This window comes from Hippopotamus amphibius, chromosome 14 (genome assembly GCF_030028045.1).
Source record: "Hippopotamus amphibius kiboko isolate mHipAmp2 chromosome 14, mHipAmp2.hap2, whole genome shotgun sequence".
Lineage (NCBI taxonomy): Eukaryota > Metazoa > Chordata > Mammalia > Artiodactyla > Hippopotamidae > Hippopotamus > Hippopotamus amphibius.
In genome coordinates this window covers 53,329,235-53,348,174 of record NC_080199.1, presented here as the reverse complement: position 1 = coordinate 53,348,174, position 18,940 = coordinate 53,329,235, and the positions used below count along the sequence as shown (strand labels likewise).

At 36.0% G+C, this 18,940-nt stretch overlaps 1 protein-coding gene across 1 annotated transcript; it reads left to right on the top strand.

Annotated features, from left to right (window-relative positions):
• The first annotated feature begins 15,171 nt into the window (after positions 1-15,171).
• LOC130835847 (iron-sulfur cluster assembly enzyme ISCU-like) lies at positions 15,172-15,795 on the top strand. Its single transcript, XM_057707713.1, has one exon. The coding sequence runs from the start codon at positions 15,172-15,174 to the stop codon at positions 15,673-15,675; it is 504 nt and encodes a 167-aa protein (XP_057563696.1). The 3' UTR covers positions 15,676-15,795.
• Positions 15,796-18,940: the final 3,145 nt, after the last annotated feature.

Sequence of the window (18,940 nt, the reverse complement as noted above, 5' to 3'; positions counted from 1 at the left end):
TATTAAATTAGGTGCCTCCCCTTCTACAGAGACTGGGAGAGAGGGGTACATACTCCTTCAGTGATTACATTTTAAAGGGATGGCTCCCAGGCCCTTGAGAAAGACATTCCTGGGTTGTAAAATTGCCAAAAATCTAGGGGAATTTTACATCTAAATGGAGCAGAGAAAGAATTTGTTAATTGCAATTTTCTAAAGTAAATTCTCTAAGGAAAGGGAGGTCAGGGACCTAACTCAATAAGAAGCTTGTATAAAGTTTAATCAAGAAGAGGGGATGTTAAGGCCATATTCATCCCATTTTAAGAAATGGAATGCAAAACAATCCACTTCTAGAAATCTTCAGTTGGTTTACTACATCACAAATATATCTTTCACTTGTATTTATGAAACATGAAAAATGTATTAGGTGTAGGGTAAATCAAAGGAGAATGTTTAACAAAAGATCTTCAGTTTTTGCTATCAAGCATTAACAGTTTGGCTATTATTCTTTCATAGCCAATAGATTTATTTCATCAAGATAGTTTCAAAAGAGAATATGCATGTTTATATAGCTTGTGACATATTTAATAATGCTCATCATAAAACTACTAGGAGATACTTGGAATATGTAGACTCTTCATATTGTCCTGTGATCTGAGATTGCTACAATCATTTTAGCTACCCAGATACTATATTTCCTATTTCTAACAATTTTTATTTTAGCTATACCTAAAAGGTAATATAAGGATCAACTTCCAGGAAAGAGTTTTAACATATTTTTAAATTTGGTGAAGATCTCATTAAAATTTTAGAACTCACATGTGGATAATTTTTCATATCATATTTCATACTTACAGGGATTGGACAATTCATGTAATTGAATACAGTAATATCAAAAACTTAATATTAGTTATTAAAACTGACATCATCTAAAGGACATAGGCTTATCTACATTCTACAGATGAAGAAACTGAGGCAGAGAGTCGTTAATTAAACTTCCAAGGTCACACACTGTGCCATGCTGCATAAAAAACTGAAGAACTGGTGCTAAGTTAACTAGCAACTATCCAACTGAATCACCTACAGAGACGGAAGGTCACTACTGAAAAGCTTTCATTGCCCCTCCATAAGAAATTTGTCTGTAGTTATTCCTGCCTATTTTGACCACAACCTTTCTGCATATGTTCCTTTAGAAATGTACCTCTTTTCTATATTATACTGTTGGTTGTTCTTATTAAATGGAAAATCCAGCTTTTGCTTCCTGGCCCATGTACTTGTGATATTGTTCAAATTTTTACTCCTGGTTCTATTGCATTTTCTGTTTTATTTCTGTTTCTGTTTCTTCTTTTTCTATCTATCTCTAAACAAAACTTGACCAAGTACCTATTAAGGTAACAGGTTTCTAAAGTTTCACTATCCTTGCTGAACGATTTTCTGCTATCTCCATCTTTCTTAAATTAGAACTTGAGGAGCATCACCTGTTAGAGTCTGCACCTGCAGATGTGGCACCTGACAGGTCTTACCTTACTTTGGCCCCAGTGAAGCCCTATCACAGTCAAAGAACCATGTGGTGCTTTCTCATCAGCCCACACCCACAGTGACGAGAACAAAATACACGGTAAATCAGAGAAATAATGATTGATATTGTGTTTTAGTACTGTCTGAAAGTCTTCCTCCTCCCTTCCTCATTACTTGGGTAACTCCCACCTAATAATCACGTCTCAATCTATTGTTCTTTTTCATCCAGAAGTGTTCTCTTGCCACTTGTCTTCTTTTCTCCCCAACCTCACTTCCCAAATATCTCAGCTGCTGCTGTTACAGATTTTATAGATCTTGCACTTGTCATCTTGTGGCACTTTGACATTCTATTGGTATCACTTATTTGTCCACCTTCCCCACCAGTGGAGGTTTCATTGCACTGCCAGAGCTTAGCATGGCACACATCACTGTAGTGATAAACAAATGCTTACAGAATGAATAAAAAATACAATTCATCTAAAAAAATCAGGAAAAGGAATAAATAGATTCACTATTGAGATTGATAGAGGTATTTAATAAAACAACTGAAATGTTATGAATGGGACAAAGTTTAGTTCACTCACAAATTTACTGTCCATCCAATAGATGTATACTGGACATTATTTGCCAGGCACTGTCCTACTCACTATGGATAGAGTAGTAACTAAATCAATGCCTTTAGCTTCAGGCCACTTTATGTCCCACTGAGAACAGAGACAAATAATCATTTAATCTCCATAAAGTGTGATAATGTGTTTGGATACAGTGTTTCAGGAAAACATTGAAAATAGGTGGCTCATAAAAGTCTGAAGAAGGGAAGCTTTATAAGGGAATCTTTATAAATATGCATCAGCTAAAAACTGATTGATGAGTGTAGTTAAAGCTGCTGCAAGTCATAAAACACAAGTGTCCCAAGGAGAAAAAAAGGCAATGTATGCAAATGTCTAGAAATAGGTTGAAATGATACCTTCTAGAAAATTGGAAATAATTCAGAATGGATAAGAAAAATAAGACATGGGATTGGGTAAATACAGCAAGAGTCAGATCATTAAGAAGCATGTGGCATGTAAGAGCATGAAGAAGTTTGTGGTATTTTTCCTTACTATAACAGGAAACCATAGGTGCTTTAAATAGAGGAACTCCAAGATTGGGTGTTCATTCTAGAAAGAACATTCTCCCTGCAGTGTGGTAAAGACACTGCTCCCACATCTGGGAGCAGACAAAAAATACTGCAGTAATGTTTACTAGAAATGATGACCTTCTGAAATGAGAAGGTAGCCATGCAAATGAAATACACAGTTTGAGATTTTGTTGATTAGATATGTGGTATTGAGTGAGGAAAGAATCAGGGAGATTCCCGTATTTCTGCCTTGGAAGTTGGGTACATATTTGTTTCACCCTGAAAAGACAGGTAACTATTCAGGTTGAGGGAAATGGATGTGAGAAATGATGTGTTCAGTTTCATAAATTCTGAATGTCAGGTGCTTGTGAGATGTCCCATAGTCCCATAGGTAAGATTATAGAGGACTCAAGGAGTATTCTGACATGTAAATATAATATGTACCAGTAACCCACAAAAAAAGTAGATAAATGTGAAACTGTCAGAATGTTAGACCAGAACCTAAGGAACACTAACTGGTAAGTGAAGAAAGAGAAACAGAGAATATGTCACTGTAGACCAATGGTTCTCAACCAGGGACCTGATTGCCAATCTTGCCCCAAGAGGATATTTGTCAACATCAGGAGTCATTTTTTATTGTCACAGCTGAGAGGTGAAGGTTAAGTGTGCCACTGGCATCGAGTCTGCAGAGGCCAGGGATGGGCCAAGGATGTTGCTAAACATCCTATGGTGCTCAGGACAACACCACACAACAAAGAATGATCTAGTCCAAAATATGCATTGTGCTGAAGTTGAAATATCCTGCCATAGAAGAAAAAAATGACTATGTAGTATCTGAAAGCAAAGATACCATTCAAAGGAGAAAACAAAGTGCATATATATATTATATATTTTATATGTGTGTGTGTGTGTATCTTGAAACAAATCCACTGGGAAAGATAGTTTTAATGGATTAGTTGGAGTATCAGAAGGCAGGACAGTGAGATGTAAAGTGATTATTAGGAAGCAAAAGAAGGCTTTCCTTGAAGTTTCACTACAAAAGAATAAGGGAATGGGGAGGTGATGGAGAAAAAAGGAGTTGCAATAACAGGAGGAAAATAAGGGAGAAGTAAGGCAAGGCGCCACTCTCTCTGTCTCTCTCTCTCTCTGTGTGTGTATATATATATATATACACAACATATATATGATTTAAAGAAACAATTATTAATGTAAATAAACTTTGAGATGGGAAAAAATAAAATAGAATAGATAATCAAAAGAACGGAGAAAAGGAGCCAGGAGGTAGAAAGAAATAAACAAAAAATGGATAATGAATGAAGCAATGAAAAGAGGTGGCATCAAACCTATAAGTCAAGAGAAATAAAATTTTCATTGAGGAAAGAAGGACAGAAGAATGATTATGTATTCAGCTATTATATAACATTGTGGCCTTTAATTAAGACAGTTCTTGTCTGTGAATTTGTAGATGAAGTCATCTATTGAAAACGTGGGAGGGTGGTGAAATAGGAGGTTGTGTTATAGGGGGATGGATTTACAATATCCATCTTGGGCAACAGGGGAGGGATCTGACCAGGGAAACAGAAAAGAATTATGCCTAATAACTAAGGTGATGAAGTTGCCAAAGACAAAGCGAAATTCTGAGGGTAGAAGCTGTTTCACATCTTTAACTTGCAACCTCTGCTAAAATCATCTCTGACTTATGGCTTTTATCTTTATATATTCCCTTACCCTCTCATTCTCCACTTGTCTTATACATTTTTTTCTGAAAGCTAATCTTTTTACCCGGCACTGTTGAATATCAGTTTTGGGAGGGAAGGACTAGAACAGTGTAATAAACTACTTCCATGAATATGTGATTAATAAATCATTGTTTAGTGCTGAATCTCTGAAAGCAGTTGCATGTTAGCCATCCCCATAGATTTTCATTAATATTTCTGCTGAATTTCAATATAAAGTAATCATCCTATTTCATATGGACAATCTGTACTTTGAATGAGCCTAAAGATTTGAGTCTTCGGAGCAGTTTAACACACGTTTTCCTTATCTGAAAATACTGTTAGAAATGTTTTTTTGGATTATAAGCAGAGTTTTCATTTGCAGAGCCCATGACAGTCTGTCATAAATATGCACATATCTTCACCTTAGCAAGGTTCTTCTAAGTACATTTCATGGTACTTTTCATATGCACTGGGTTTGATTTGTTTTAGGGCATAATATAAATTCTCTGCTGTGATACAGGATAAAGGAAATACTTTTTAAGAAATCTGTGTTGTTTATGAGACTGTGTGCATTGCCAAGCCTCATGATTTATTAACTGCCTAAATAATCCCTTATCATTATTGTTTGTTTTTATATATAACCACTCATCAGGCACTCAGCACTGTATCTACCTTTCTTTGCAGTGTCTCTTAGTCCGTGCATTTGCCCTCAGTTACTTTTGTGAATTCTTCTGGAAGATAATGATAGCATTTCACATTCCATACCACTAACCACACTACATGCCACAGAATACAAATGTGTAGAAGGTGGTGGTTTCATTATCTTAGGGTCAGTAGAATTTCAAGAGCTTCAAAATTACCTCTATCAATGATGCAAGTGCCAGCTTAGTTTTAATAAATCTTTAGGAACAGCCACAAGTTACTTCTAGGACATCTTCCTATTTCCAGAAATATATCATTCAGCTGCCAAATCTACTATCAATGTCTGGCTAAAGAATTTTCACTACTAAACGCAATGCTATACTTGTGGTGTATGCAGGTGCTTTTTGATAATTTAAAATTTGATTAACCCAAATTTCCCACAGAATTAGTCCACATTTATGCCACTTATACAAAATCAGACAGAGAGAATATAGTTCAAGCAAACAAAAGAAAACATACACAAATGCATCTATTATAAACAACATGTATATGAGATGGGAGAATTGCAGTGCCTATTGTCAGAATTACATTACTAAATGTGGACACAATGAAAACCTGGGCATTTGGCAAGGTGACATTTTTAGAATAAATTAGAGTTGACAAGTAGTGAATTCAGCCAACCAATAAGTATAGTGTTAAATTTCTCATAATATGTAGCCAAACTCAGATGTTTCCCTTTTAATTTCCAATAAATTTGACCATATGTTCCTTTTGCTGAAAAGCTAAATTATGGAGGTTTGCTTCCGCTTTTCTTTTTTGTAAACTATTGCCATTATTTAAAGTTGATGACATTTTTTTAAGAATGAACTGTGACCCATTCTCAAAAAGTAATGTGGTATTTAAAAGACAAAATAGCTTCTTTGTGTATTAGAAAGTAAATAGCTTTTGAAAAAGTCATCAGCACCACAGGATGCCCATCTCATCCTATAAATATCTATCATGTGACCTCTTTAAATTGCATAGCAGTTTATATTAAGTGTGTCCTGATATTCCTAGTCCAAAAAAAGAGGCTCAGCATGGAAGTTGGCAAAATATATTTAAAGGAAAGGTGAAATGAATGAAGTTTGCTTAAACTTGAAGAGAATTTTTCTAATAGCAAAAATGTATAAACTATAACTAATTTGATACTAAATATTAAATAGCTAAGCTTATTAATAATTTAAATTCCTATTTTCCTTATAGGACCTAAAAATATGCTAATTGAAACAAAAGAATGTCAATGAGATTTGGAACAAAAATATTAAAAGGTAAATAAATATAAAATATTTATTGTCCATAGCACTGAGATTGGCAATATCACCAAGGTGTTCACTAATAGTAAGCTTTATAACATTTGAACCTTAGAGTTGAACCATCAATGCTACCCAATCACAGATGGAATTGGACAACTACAGGCCTTCCTGTGTTAGCTTCCTTAAATTAATTAAACAAGGAGGCAAACTAGTCTGAGGTGGTTTTAGATCTTAGCAGCCTGTGGAAGCAAACCAAAACCTGTCTCTAAATGGTTGAGGGTTAAGAAACTGAAACCTAAGTACAACCAATCAAAAACAATCAACTAGCCTTTTCCAAATAAAGCAAATGCTTAAGTTATAGCCAATCAGATAATTTAATTACTTTTCTTCTGCTTTTTCTCTATGAAAGTCTTTCCCGTCCTCACTCCTGCTGCTGGAGGGCTCCGAATCACTTCCTTTTTGGTGCTACCTGATTCCAACTGATTTTTGCTCAAATAAACTCTTAAAATGTTTAATATGCTAATGTTTAATATGTTAATTACATTTTAATAGTTCACACCTCTATATAACTTCAGCATGGAGCCGAAGATCAGAAAACACAAACCCTAAGGTAAGCTGGATCACAAAGTCAAAAAAAGGAAGACAAGATTGAGCTGTAAACCCCCAGGCCACAAACTCAAAAGCTTCAAGCTGAAAGAAAAAAGTGGTGGAGTGAACCCAAAAGTGTCACACTAATGGTTGTCCCTTCAAAAAGAAGAAAACATCAGGAATGAGAAATAAGTAACCCACCCCTCCCCGTGCCCATCCCCACCCCCGTGCCTTTTTTGAGTGGTTTTTAATTGGCAAGCTTGAGCCATTTTCTTTTATTTTCACTTTGATTTGATTGATGTGTTTCTGTCATCATATTTTGTGGCCTTTATTTGCTATGCTCTCTCTTTCCTTCCGGGAATATTTGCTTCTGAGATTATTAACTGGTACATTGGTTAATTTTTTTTTTTCATTTCTCTCGTCGTCTATTACTGGATGGAAATAATAAAATTTGTATCTTTTCTTTTAGTACTTAAAGTATTTTAACACATTAACAAAGATGTTTAAATTTACTTATTCTTACGTAGCCTAATTTAAAGATTATCACTAGCCTCCTCTCAAATTTGGTAAGGACTATATCACACTTCTCAGAAAATGCCCCACAAAATTCCCTGTTTTGTTTTAGTCTATTTTCATTTTCCTTTTAAAAGAAACACTCAAAAAATGTTAATGTCATTTGAGGGTGTATTTTATTAAATACACTCCCAAATTGCTATTAATATGACCTAACTCTTTTTTTAAAGATACAGTTAACAGACAATAAACTGCACATATTTAGAGTGTACAATTTGGTATCCCAATCTCCCAATTAATTTCCTCCCAACCCTCCCTGCTTTCCCATTTGGTGTCCATATGTTTGTTCTGTACATCTGTGTCTCTATTGCTGCCTTGCAAACCTATTGATTTGTACCATTTTTCTGTATTCTGCATATATGGGTTAATATATGATACTTGTTTTTCTCTTTCTGACTCACTTCACTCTGTATGACAGTCTCTACGTCCATCCATGTCTCTAAGAATGTCCCAGTTTTATTGCTTTTTACAGATGAGTAATATTCCACTGTATATATGTACCACATCTTTTTATCCATTCATCTGTTGATGGACATTTGGGTTGTTTCCATGTCCTGGCTATTGTAAATAGTGCTGCAATGAACATCAGAGTCCATGTGTCATTTTGAATTATGGTGTTCTCTGGGTATACGCGCAGTAGTGGGATTGTGGGATTGCTGGGTCATATGGCTACTCTATTTTTGGTTTTGCAAGGAACTTCCATACTGTTCTCCATAGTGGCTGTATCAATTTACATTCCGACCAACAGTGCAAGAACATTCCCTTTTCCCCACACCCTCTCCAGCATTTATCGTTTGTAGATTTTCTGATGATGCCCATTCTCACCAGTGTGAGGTGATACCTCATTGTAGTTTTGATTTACATTTCTCTGATAATTAGTGATGTTGAACAGCTTTTCATGTGCCTCTTGGCCATCTTATGTCTTCTTTGGAGAAATCCCTATTTAGGTCTTCTGCCCAGTTTTTGATTGGGTTGCTTGTTTTTTTGATATTGAGCTGCATGCACTGTTTATATATTTCAGAGATTAATCCTTTGTTGATTCGTTTGCAAATATTTTCTCCCATTCTGAGGGTTGTCTTTTCATCTTGCTTATAGTTTCCTTTGTTGTGCAGAGGCTCTGAAGTTTCATTAGGTCCCACTTTATTTTTGTTTTTATTTCCATTACACTAGGGAGTGGATCAAAAAAGATCTTGCTGTTATTTACGTCAAAGAGTGTTCTTCCTATGTATTCCTCCAGGAGTTTTATAGTGTCTGGCCTTACATTTAGGTGTTTAATCCAGTTTGAGTTTATTTTTGTGTATGGTGTTAGAGAGTGTTCTAATTTCATTCTTTTACATGTAGCTGTCCAGTTTTCCCAACACCACTTATGGAAGAGGCTACCTTTTCTCTGTTTTATATCCTTGGCTCCTTTGTCATAGATTAGTTGACCATAGTTTATCTCTGGGCTTTCTCTCCTGTTCCATTGATCTGTATTTCTGTTTTTGTGCCAGTACCATACTGTCTTGATCACTGTAGTCTTGTAGTATAGCCTGAAGTCAGGAAGTCTGATTCCACCAACTCCGTCTTCCTTCTGAACATTGCTTTGGCTATTCGGGGTCTTCTGCATTTCCATACAAATCATAAAATTTCTTGTTCTAGTTCTGTGTAAAATGCCATTGGTAACTTGGTCGAGATTGCATTGAATCTGTAAATTACTTTGGTAGTACACTCAGTTTCACAATGTTAATTCTTCCAATCCAAGAACATGGTATGTACCTCCATCTGTTTGTGTTGTCTTTGATTTCTTTCATTAGTGTCTTATACTTTTCTGAGTACAGGTCTTTTACTTCCTTGGTTAGGTTTATTCCTAGGTATTTTATTCTTTTTGTTGCAGTGGTGAATGGGATTGTTTCCTTAATTTCTCTTTCTGATCTTTCATTGTTAGTGTATAGAAATGCAAGAGATTTCTGTGTGTTAATTTTATATCCTTCAAATTTACCAAATTCATTGATTAGCTCAAGTAGTTTTCTGGTGGCATCTTTAGGATTTTCTATGTGTAATACCATGTCATCTACAAACAGTGACAACTTTACTTCTTCCTTTCCAATTTGGATTCCTTTTATTTCTTTTTCTTCTCTGATTGCTGTGGCAAGGACTTCCAAAACTATGTTGAATAGTAGTGGCGAGAGTGGACATCCTTGTCTTGTTCCTGATCTTAGAGGGAATGCTTTCAGTTTTTCACCATTGAGAATGTTGTTTGTTGTGGGTTTGTCATATATGGTCTTTATTATGTTGAGGTAGGTTCCCTCTATGGCCACCTCCTGGAGAGAAAATGACCTAACTTTTAATAGTTAAAGCTTAGTTTGTTTTACCATCATCTTTTACTGATTTCTTTTTATGCTTTTTTTCTTTTTTTTTCCTATTTTCAATTCCTTCCTGAAATTATGTCTCTTTAGCTGAGGACATACTATAACATTTTCTCATTGAGGTTCTAGGGGCTATAAAATATATAAATTACTGTATTCCAAGTATAACCTTTATTTTATCTTTATAATTTGGTGGTAAGTGTTTTAAAAATGTTTCTTTTTAACAGGTACAAGGTATTTTTCTGTTTTCTTCTGTCAGCTATAGTAGTTGAGGATATGTCTCCTGATAATTCATCCTTGGTAGATATTCAGATATTTCTGTAACCTTTTAGGCTTCCCTTATCCTTGATGTCTTTCCTTTCCCTATAACTTGACAAGGTATAAAGTTATAGGTATTATCATTCCTAGTACTAGGTGGAACTTTTTAATCTGAGAACTCATGCCTTTTTTGTTTCTAGAAATTTATCAGCCATTAACTCTTTTTTTTTATTTTATTTTTTTGGGGGTACACCAAGTTCAATCATCTGTTTTTATATATGTATCCCCGTATTCCCTCCCTTCCTTGACCCCCGCCCTTCGAGTACCCCCCACCCTCCCTGCCCCAGTCCTCTAAGCCATCTTCCATCCTCGAGTTGGGCTCCCTTTGTTATACAACAACTTCCCACTGACTATCTATTTTACAGTTGGTAGTATATATATGTCTGTGCTACTCTCTCACTTCGTCTCAGTTTCCCCTTCACGCCCCGCCCCCTCCCATACCTCGAGTTCTCCAGTCCATTCTCTGTATCTGTGTCCTTGTTCTTGTCACTGAGTTCATCAGTACCATTTTTAGATTCTGTATACGTGAGTTAGCATACAATATTTGTCTTTCTCGTTCTGACTGACTTCACTCTCTATGACAGATTGTAGTTCTATCCACCTCATTACATATAGCTCCATCTCAACCTTCTTTATAGTTGAGTAATATTCCATTGTGTATATATGCCACATCTTCTTTATCCATTCGTTTGTTGTTGGGCATTTAGGTTGCTTCCATGTCCTGGCTATCATAAATAGTGCTGCAATAAACATTATGGTACAAGTTTCTTTTGGGATTATGGTTTTCTTTGGGTAGATGCCCAGGAGTGGGATGACAGGATCATATGGTAGTTCTATTTGTAGTTTTTTTAAGGAACCTCCAAATTGTTTTCCACAGTGGCTGTACCAACTTACAGTCCCACCAACAGTGCAGGAGAGTTCCCTTTTCTCCACACCCTCTCCAACATTTGTTGTTTCCAGACTTTGTGATGATGGCCATTCTGATTGGTGTGAGGTGATACCTCATTGTGGCTTTGACTTGCATTTCTCTGATGATGAGTGATGTTGAGCATCTTTTCATGTGTTTGTTGGCCATCTGTATGTCTTCTTTGGAGAAATGTCTATTTAGGTCTTCTGCCCATTTGTGGATTGGGTTATTTGCTTTTTTGGTATTAAGCTGCATGAGCTGCTTGTATATTTTGGAGGTTAATCCTTTGTCCGTTGTTTCATAGGCAATTATTTTTTCCCATTCTGAGGGCTGCCTTTTAGTCTTCTTTATGATTTCTTTCACTGTGCAAAAGCTTTTAAGTTTCATGAGGTCCCATTTGTTTATTCTCAATTTGATTTCCACGATTCTAGGAGGTGGGTCAAAAAGGATCTTGCTTTGATGGATGTCATAGAGTGTTCTGCCTATGTTTTCCTCTAGGAGTTTTATAGTGTCTGGCCTTACATGTAGGTCTTTAATCCATTTGGAGTTTATTTTTGTGTATGGTGTTAGGAAGTGTTCTAATTTCATTCTTTGACATGTAGCTGTCCAATTTTCCCAGCACCACTTCTTGAAGAGGCTGTCTTTTTTCCATTATATACTCGTGCCTCCTTTGTCAAAGATAAGGTGCCCGTATGTGTTTGGGCTTACTTCTGAGTTCTCTATTCTATTCCATTGATCTTCCTTTCTATTTTTGTGCCAGTACCATACTGTCTTGATCACTATGGCCTTGTAGTATAGTTTGAAGTCAGGAAGCCTGATTCTACCAACTCCATTTTTCCTTCTCAAGATTGCTTTGGCTATTTGGGGTCTTTTGCATTTCCATACAAATTGTAAGATTTCTTGCTCTAGTTCTGTGAAAAATGCCATTGGTAATTTGATCGGGATTGCATTGAATCTGTAAATTGCTTTGAGTAGTACAGTCATTTTCACGATGTTGATTCTTCCAATCCAGGAACATGGTATGTCCCTCCATCTGTTTGTGTCATCTTTGATTTCTTTCATCAATGTCTTAAAGTTTTCTGCATACAGGTCTTTTGCCTCCTTAGGCAGGTTAATTCCTAGGTATTTTATTCTTTCTGTTGCCATGGTGAATGGGAGAGTTTCCTTAATTTCTCTTTCTGCTCTTCCGTTGTTAGTGTATAGGAATGCAAGAGATTTCTGTGCATTAATTTTGTATCCTGCTACTTTACTAAACTCATCAATGAGTGCTAGCAGTTTTCTGGTAGAGTCTTTAGGCTTTTCTATATATAATATCATTTCGTCTGCAAAGAGTGACAATTTTACTTCTTCTTTTCCAATTTGGATTCCTTTGATTTCTTTTTCTTCTCTGATTGCTGTGGCTAAAACTTCCAAGACTATGTTGAATACTAGTGGTGAGAGTGGACACCCTTGTCTTGTTCCTGTTCTTAGAGGGAATTCTTCCAGTTTTTCCCCATTGAGAACGATGTTGGCTTTTGGTTTTTCATATATGGCTTTGATTATGTTGAGGTAATTTCCTTCTATGCCCATTTTCTGGAGAGCTTTTATCATAAATGAATGTTGAACTTTGCCAAAAGCTTTTTCTGCATCTATTGAAATAATCATATGGTTTTTATCCTTCAATTTGTTGATATGATGTATCACGTTGATCAATTTGCATATATTGAAGAATACTTGCATCCCAGGGGTAAACCCCACTTGATCGTGGTGTATGATCTTTTTAATGTGCTGTTGCAGTCTGTTAGCTAGTATTTTGTTGAGGATTTTTGCACCTATATTCATCAGTGATATTGGTCTGTAGTTTTCTTTTTTTGTGACATCTTTGCCTGGTTTTGGTATCAGGGTGATGGTAGCCTCATAGAATGAGTTTGGGAGTGCTCCGCCTTCTGCAATATTTTGGAAGAGTTTGAGAAGGATAGGTGTTAGCTCTTCTTGAAATGTTTGATAGAATTCGCCTGTGAAGCCATCTGGTCCTGGGCTTTTGTGTGTTGGGAAATTTTTAATCACTGCCTCAATTTCCGTACTTGTGATTGGTCTGTTCATGGTTTCTATTTCTTCCTGGTTCAGTCTTGGAAGATTGTATTTTTCTAAGAATGTATCCATTTCTTCCAGGTTATCCAATTGATTGGCATACAGTTGCTTGTAGTAGTCTCTCATGCTGTTTTGTATTTCTGAGGTGTCTGTTGTTACTTCTCCTTTTTCATTTCTAATTCTGTTGATTTGCATCTTCTCCCTTTTTTTCTTGATGAGTCTGGCTAATGGTTTATCAATTTTGTTAATCTTCTCAAAGAACCAGCTTTTAGTTTTATTTATTTTTGCTATGGTTTCCTTCCTTTCTTTTTCATTTATTTCTGCTCTGATCTTTATGATTTCTTTCCTTCTGCTCCCTTTGGGGTTTCTTTGTTCTTCTTTCTCTAGTTGTTTTAAGTGTAAGGTTTCAGCCATTAACTCTTATTCCTTTTTATCTAATCTCTTTCTGTAATCTTTTTGGAACAAATACAGATAGAATACTGGAGCTTCACACTCCATTGTCCATGTCTCTTAAATTCCTTTTATATTGTGAATTTTAGAAAAATCTGACTATGATAAATTGTATTATTTTCCTTTCTCCTCTCTTCTAGTTTATACTTCCCTCTTTCACAGTGCCTAGTGAATATTTAACTAATAATTTAAAAATTTTCCCAGGAATTAAAATTTTAATTTTTTTGAATTCTATCTCATTATCTTTTATTTATTTATTCATTTTTATACATTTATTTATTTATGTATTTATTTATTTATTGGCTGTGTTGGGTCTTTGTTGCTGCACATGGCCTTTCCTTAGTTGCAGTGAGCGGGGACTACTCTTCAGTGTGGTGCACGAATTCCTCATTACTGTGGCTTCTCTTGTTGTGGAGCATGGGCTCTAGGTGCATGGGCTTCCGTAGTTGCAGCACATGGGCTCAATAGCTGTGGCTCATGGGCTCTAAAGCACAGGCTCAATAGTTGTGGCGCACGGATTTAGTTGCTCCGCGGCATGTGGGATCATCCTGGAGTGGGGATCGAACCCGTGTCCCCTGCATTGGCAGGTGGATTCTTAACCACTGTGCCACCTACGAAACCATCTTATTCTCTTTTAGATCTATCTTTCTACTTTATATATTAATAGCCTTGCTTATGGAGATTCATTCTTATTCTTTTCTGGAATAAATATACATATTTTATAAGTCCTATCAAATTTTTCTATTAACATTAATTCCTTAGATATGAATCTCTGGGTTGGTGTGTCAAACAAATATTTTAATTTTTTAAATGCTAAACTATGCATTTTAAATATCTAAAAGGATGTAGACTAAACTGAAAGCAGTGTTTATTCCTACAGGTATAAATTGAAGAGGGAATATTTTACTTTTTTAAGTATTTTACTATCTTTCCATTTTTACTACAACCAATATTAACTTAATTATTAAACATTATTTTTAAGAGAGTTTTTCTACATAAATTCCTTTGTCTTAAAGTTAAGAAACAACTAAAACTTCAGTTTTTCACTTTCACTCCAGTGTTTTCTTATACATTGAGTCATGTAGTTTTTTTGACAGAATATAAGGGTATGTATCTCCCCACAAAAAAAGGGTTATATAAAGAACATATTGTAGATGTTGAGACAGTATCTAAATCTTCTTTTAAAGTCCAATATGTAGCCACAATAATGAATGTGCCTTGCAACCCTGGTAGATTAAGAAAGACGTCCAGGGAAAGATTAGAGAAGAAAACATTGAAAAGATCTTTGGATTCAACTGCATGATACTTATGGTTTTTATATTCTAATTGTTAGAATATATTCAGGTCATTAATGTGCATTAGAAAGCCCATCTTGTAGTATTTTATAAAATATACTTTCATTATTGGAATTGACAAACTTTTTAATGAAATTTCTTGACATATTGTCTCTCCAAGCATAACATTGTTACCCAGAATTTATTGACTGGACAATTCATCATCAATACTTTTAAAGCATTTCAAAATATGAGAAATTAAGTTCTACTACAATTTAAATTAATATTCTTATCAATTTGTAATATTCATATCTATTGGACTTATATTCTCTCTCTTACAACCAAACAGTATCATTTTCTCTTATATTAAAACAAATGTTATGGCGGCGGCTGGAGCTGGCCGTCTGAGGCAGGCGGCGTCGGCCCTGCTACTCCAGGCCCTGCGCCTGCCGGCCAGGGAGCTGTCAGCTCCGGCTCGGCTCTATCACAAGAAGGTTGTTGATCATTCTGAAAATCCCCGGAATGTGGGGTCCCTTGATAAGACATCTAAAAATGTTGGAACTGGATTGGTGGGGGCTCCAGCGTGTGGGGATGTCATGAAATTACAGATTCAAGTGGGTGAAAAGGGGAAGATCGTGGACGCCAGGTTTAAGACATTTGACTGTGGTTCTGCTATCGCCTCCAGCTCATTAGCCACCGAATGGGTAAAGGGGAAGACGGTGGAGGAAGCCTTGACCATCAAAAACACAGACATCGCCAAGGAGCTGTGCCTCCCACCTGTGAAACTGCACTGCTCCATGCTGGCCGAAGATGCCATCAAGGCTGCCCTGGCTGATTATAAACTGAAACAAGAACCCAAGAAAGGAGAGGCCGAGAAGAAATGAGCCCCAGGCAAAGCCTCCCGCAGGTCACGCGGGCTGCTTGCCCCCTCACCGTGCAGTCACGTAGCTGTTCAGAAGCCCTTGCACTACAATAAAAGCGCGGTGAGATCCACACAGCATTTGTCATCACGTTGTAACTCTAATACAAGCAAAATACACAGTCTAGTTATGAATCCTGTGGCTTCTCACTTTCATCGCCTTAACCTAGTGTATGTCTATTTCAGATTGTGGGTATGGCCTCAAAACTGAAATTGATAGTTAAGTCTCAGGTTTGGGTACTCGTGAACTGCACAAATATCTAACTTTCCCTGAATCTATTGCGGGGAAGATTACCAGTCGAATGCCTTGGTAAGATTATTTGGTAGGACCAAGTATTGTACACAAAACAGATTTGCATATATGTAATAAAGGAATGTAAGACAGAAAAAACAAAAAAAACAAAAACAAAAACAAACAAAAAAAAAAACCAAATGGACTAACAGTGTTTGTTGCCGAATGAAATGTTTGTACATGAATTTAAAATATCAATACTGTGGATCTGAACATTGCAGAGATAGCTATATTTATATATACATATATTATATATATATTCATCTTTATATTCATAGAGCCCTGTAAGTGTAATTATAACATCACTCTTACCATTTTCAAAGATAAAAATGCCCGCTTGAAAACATTCCATGGGTCAAAGAAGTCAAATAAGAAAAAGAATCTCATGTAAAATGATATGGTAACTATAAAAGCATCTAGATTAGCAAAGAATCTCTAATTTCAATGGTCAAGTTAAACAAGACACAATTAAGACTAATTTAGTTTTCTTGTCTGCATCTGAGAGAAAGAGGATTTCAAATTAACCTATATTATGTCTGGTATTATTTTAAAATGTAAATGGCATAACCCTTTCAGCTCATATCTGTGTGGTAAATTTTTTAAAGTAACAAACCCACTTATTCTTTTGCCAATGCCTATGTTCTAATTTTGTACATCAAAATTTTTTTCCATTTTTGCTAAAACAGTTTTAACAAGGTCAAATTTTTAAAGGAAACTTACATTCCCTTTGTCATTTCAGTAAACATAGAGACAATTTAATACTTTCATAGTCATAATAACTTGGCCTGGTTGCCCCTTGACTCATGGTCCTGGAAAATGAGCAGGCTCTTTTCCTGAGTTTTAGCAGATGTGGCTACAGAACAAGCCAAGCTTCCAGAATATTTACCCTGGGGGAAGGAGTCCATTTGGATGAAAAAGAATGAGAAGAGACTTGGTAGACTACTTGGTAAGGGCTGATTTCTATCTTTTCCAGATGTGGTATTCCCCATAAATCTGCTCATTTGATCCTCAGCATTTGAGGAATTGGGGACCTCAGTCTAATCCACTTGGCTCCATCCCTTTTCTCTTCAAAATCGGATGACTTCTTTGGTGTGGGAGCACTACAGCTCAGTTTCTATGCTGGCTGCCTAAAACACTGCCGCTGTGGTGTTGGCTGGCTGTTCCCCATCACATGTTCATTGTGTGTCCTGAGAAGTTTGTGTCTTCATATTGTACACACTCTAGAAAAATCAGATTGTTATTTGGATGTCTTTCTACATAAATGTAAATGTCTTTGTTACCTGGGTTTTTGCCAACCATACTGGCCAACATTTCATTTTTTTTTCCAGTGTTTCATTTTGAAGATATTTTGTATGTGAAAATTCATCATAAGTTGTTCCAAAATTGAGTGTAAAATATGCTACCTTTTCCAGATAGAGTGGTTTTGCCCTGCTATGTTCATTTGTATAGATTTCCTGCATCAGGTTACTTTAAGCATATTTATTTTGGGCTCTGTGTGACAAGTACAGTGCAAGATATAAATCAACTGTTATTGAAACTTCAAATGGTACACGTAAAATTTCACACCTAGCACAGTTTCTGCATCTTCTTAGACCCTGTCCATCAACCTAACTGCTACAGAAATGGCATCTTGATTATATCAATATATGTATGTCAGTAGCAACAAAGTAAACTCCTGCTTTTCTATTGAGCAGGAAAAGAGCTTTATGTGTCTGTTTGTGGGATTTTCAGGCAGTCTGCATTCCAAATTGACACGGGTTTAAAGGTTTTAGGATTTCAAAGATATTACTGTAAGGGCAAGTTTGTGGGTTGGGCGTGGGGCAGTTCTCAGTGTGAATTATTGCTGATTGCCTAACCTTGTGTTGTGACTGGGGGAGCCCTGCTGGAGTGCTGTAATTCTCATGCTCGACAGGAGGCATGGTGTTATCCAAATCCCAATGGTACTCAACTGAATTGATGAAATGACCGGGAAGGCCTAATTAAAGCTGTTCAGCTCAAATGTATTGATGTATTACATCTATTACGGCTTGGTTCAATAGGTCCACCCTGTGAATGCTGCCACAGCCTGTAAAGCAAACTAAACAGATTGAATAAATAATGCTGCAAGGAAAGGAGACAGCAGTGGAATCAAAGCAACAGAGCACAAAATACAACAGAGTGACCTATACACTTTTTATCATATGATCCACCACAAATTACTTGAATCTTTATTATTTTTACATGTTGAACACTGAAGAGAGAATATTAAGATCTAGAATAATCTTTGATCTGTCACAGGAGCTGGTAACCCCTCTCTCCTTTGGTAACATTTCATGACAACGTGCATAAAATCAATGTGGTTTTGCTTGACTTTTCTTTGCAATTCATTGTTAGACCCTAGCATCTTTCTTTCTTTATCTTTCTTTCTTTCTTTCTTTCTTTCTTTCTTTCTTTCTTTCTTTCTTTCTTTCTTTCTTTCTTCTATCTTCTGGCTGATTTTTTTGTGAACGTTTTTTAAACATACAATCTACCATCTTCCTTAACTTCTTCTGCTGCAAGAGACTTGTTACTTTTTCTCTTTGCCTAATTTGAATCATTTCAGATTTTCATAGTTTGTATATTGTTCTGAGCAATAACTCTGATGGTGTTTAGTAATGAGTTGTTCCAGATTCTGGTGAATCCTAACACAGGAATACCTTACCCATTCATATGTAACATTTCAGTGTTACTTACATCATTCTGTTTGCACTCAGACAGACTAGTAAATTAGTGTAGCAGTCACAGCTTTCTAATGCTAAAACAAAGAAAAGTTAGCTTTCTTTTAAAAACATTCAGCCTAAAAGTTATCAAAGTATTTTCTTTCTTTCATACAATTAAATTTTAAAAAAAAAATTATAGGAGTTGATGGCTGTCTTCCAAATTTATTTTCTGCAATTGAACTCACACTGAACTTCAGACA

Coding starts and splice junctions, on each gene's coding strand:
- LOC130835847 (XM_057707713.1), top strand. CDS start 15,172: ATGGCGGCGGCTGGAGCTGGCCGTCTGAGGCAGGCGGCGTCGGCCCTG.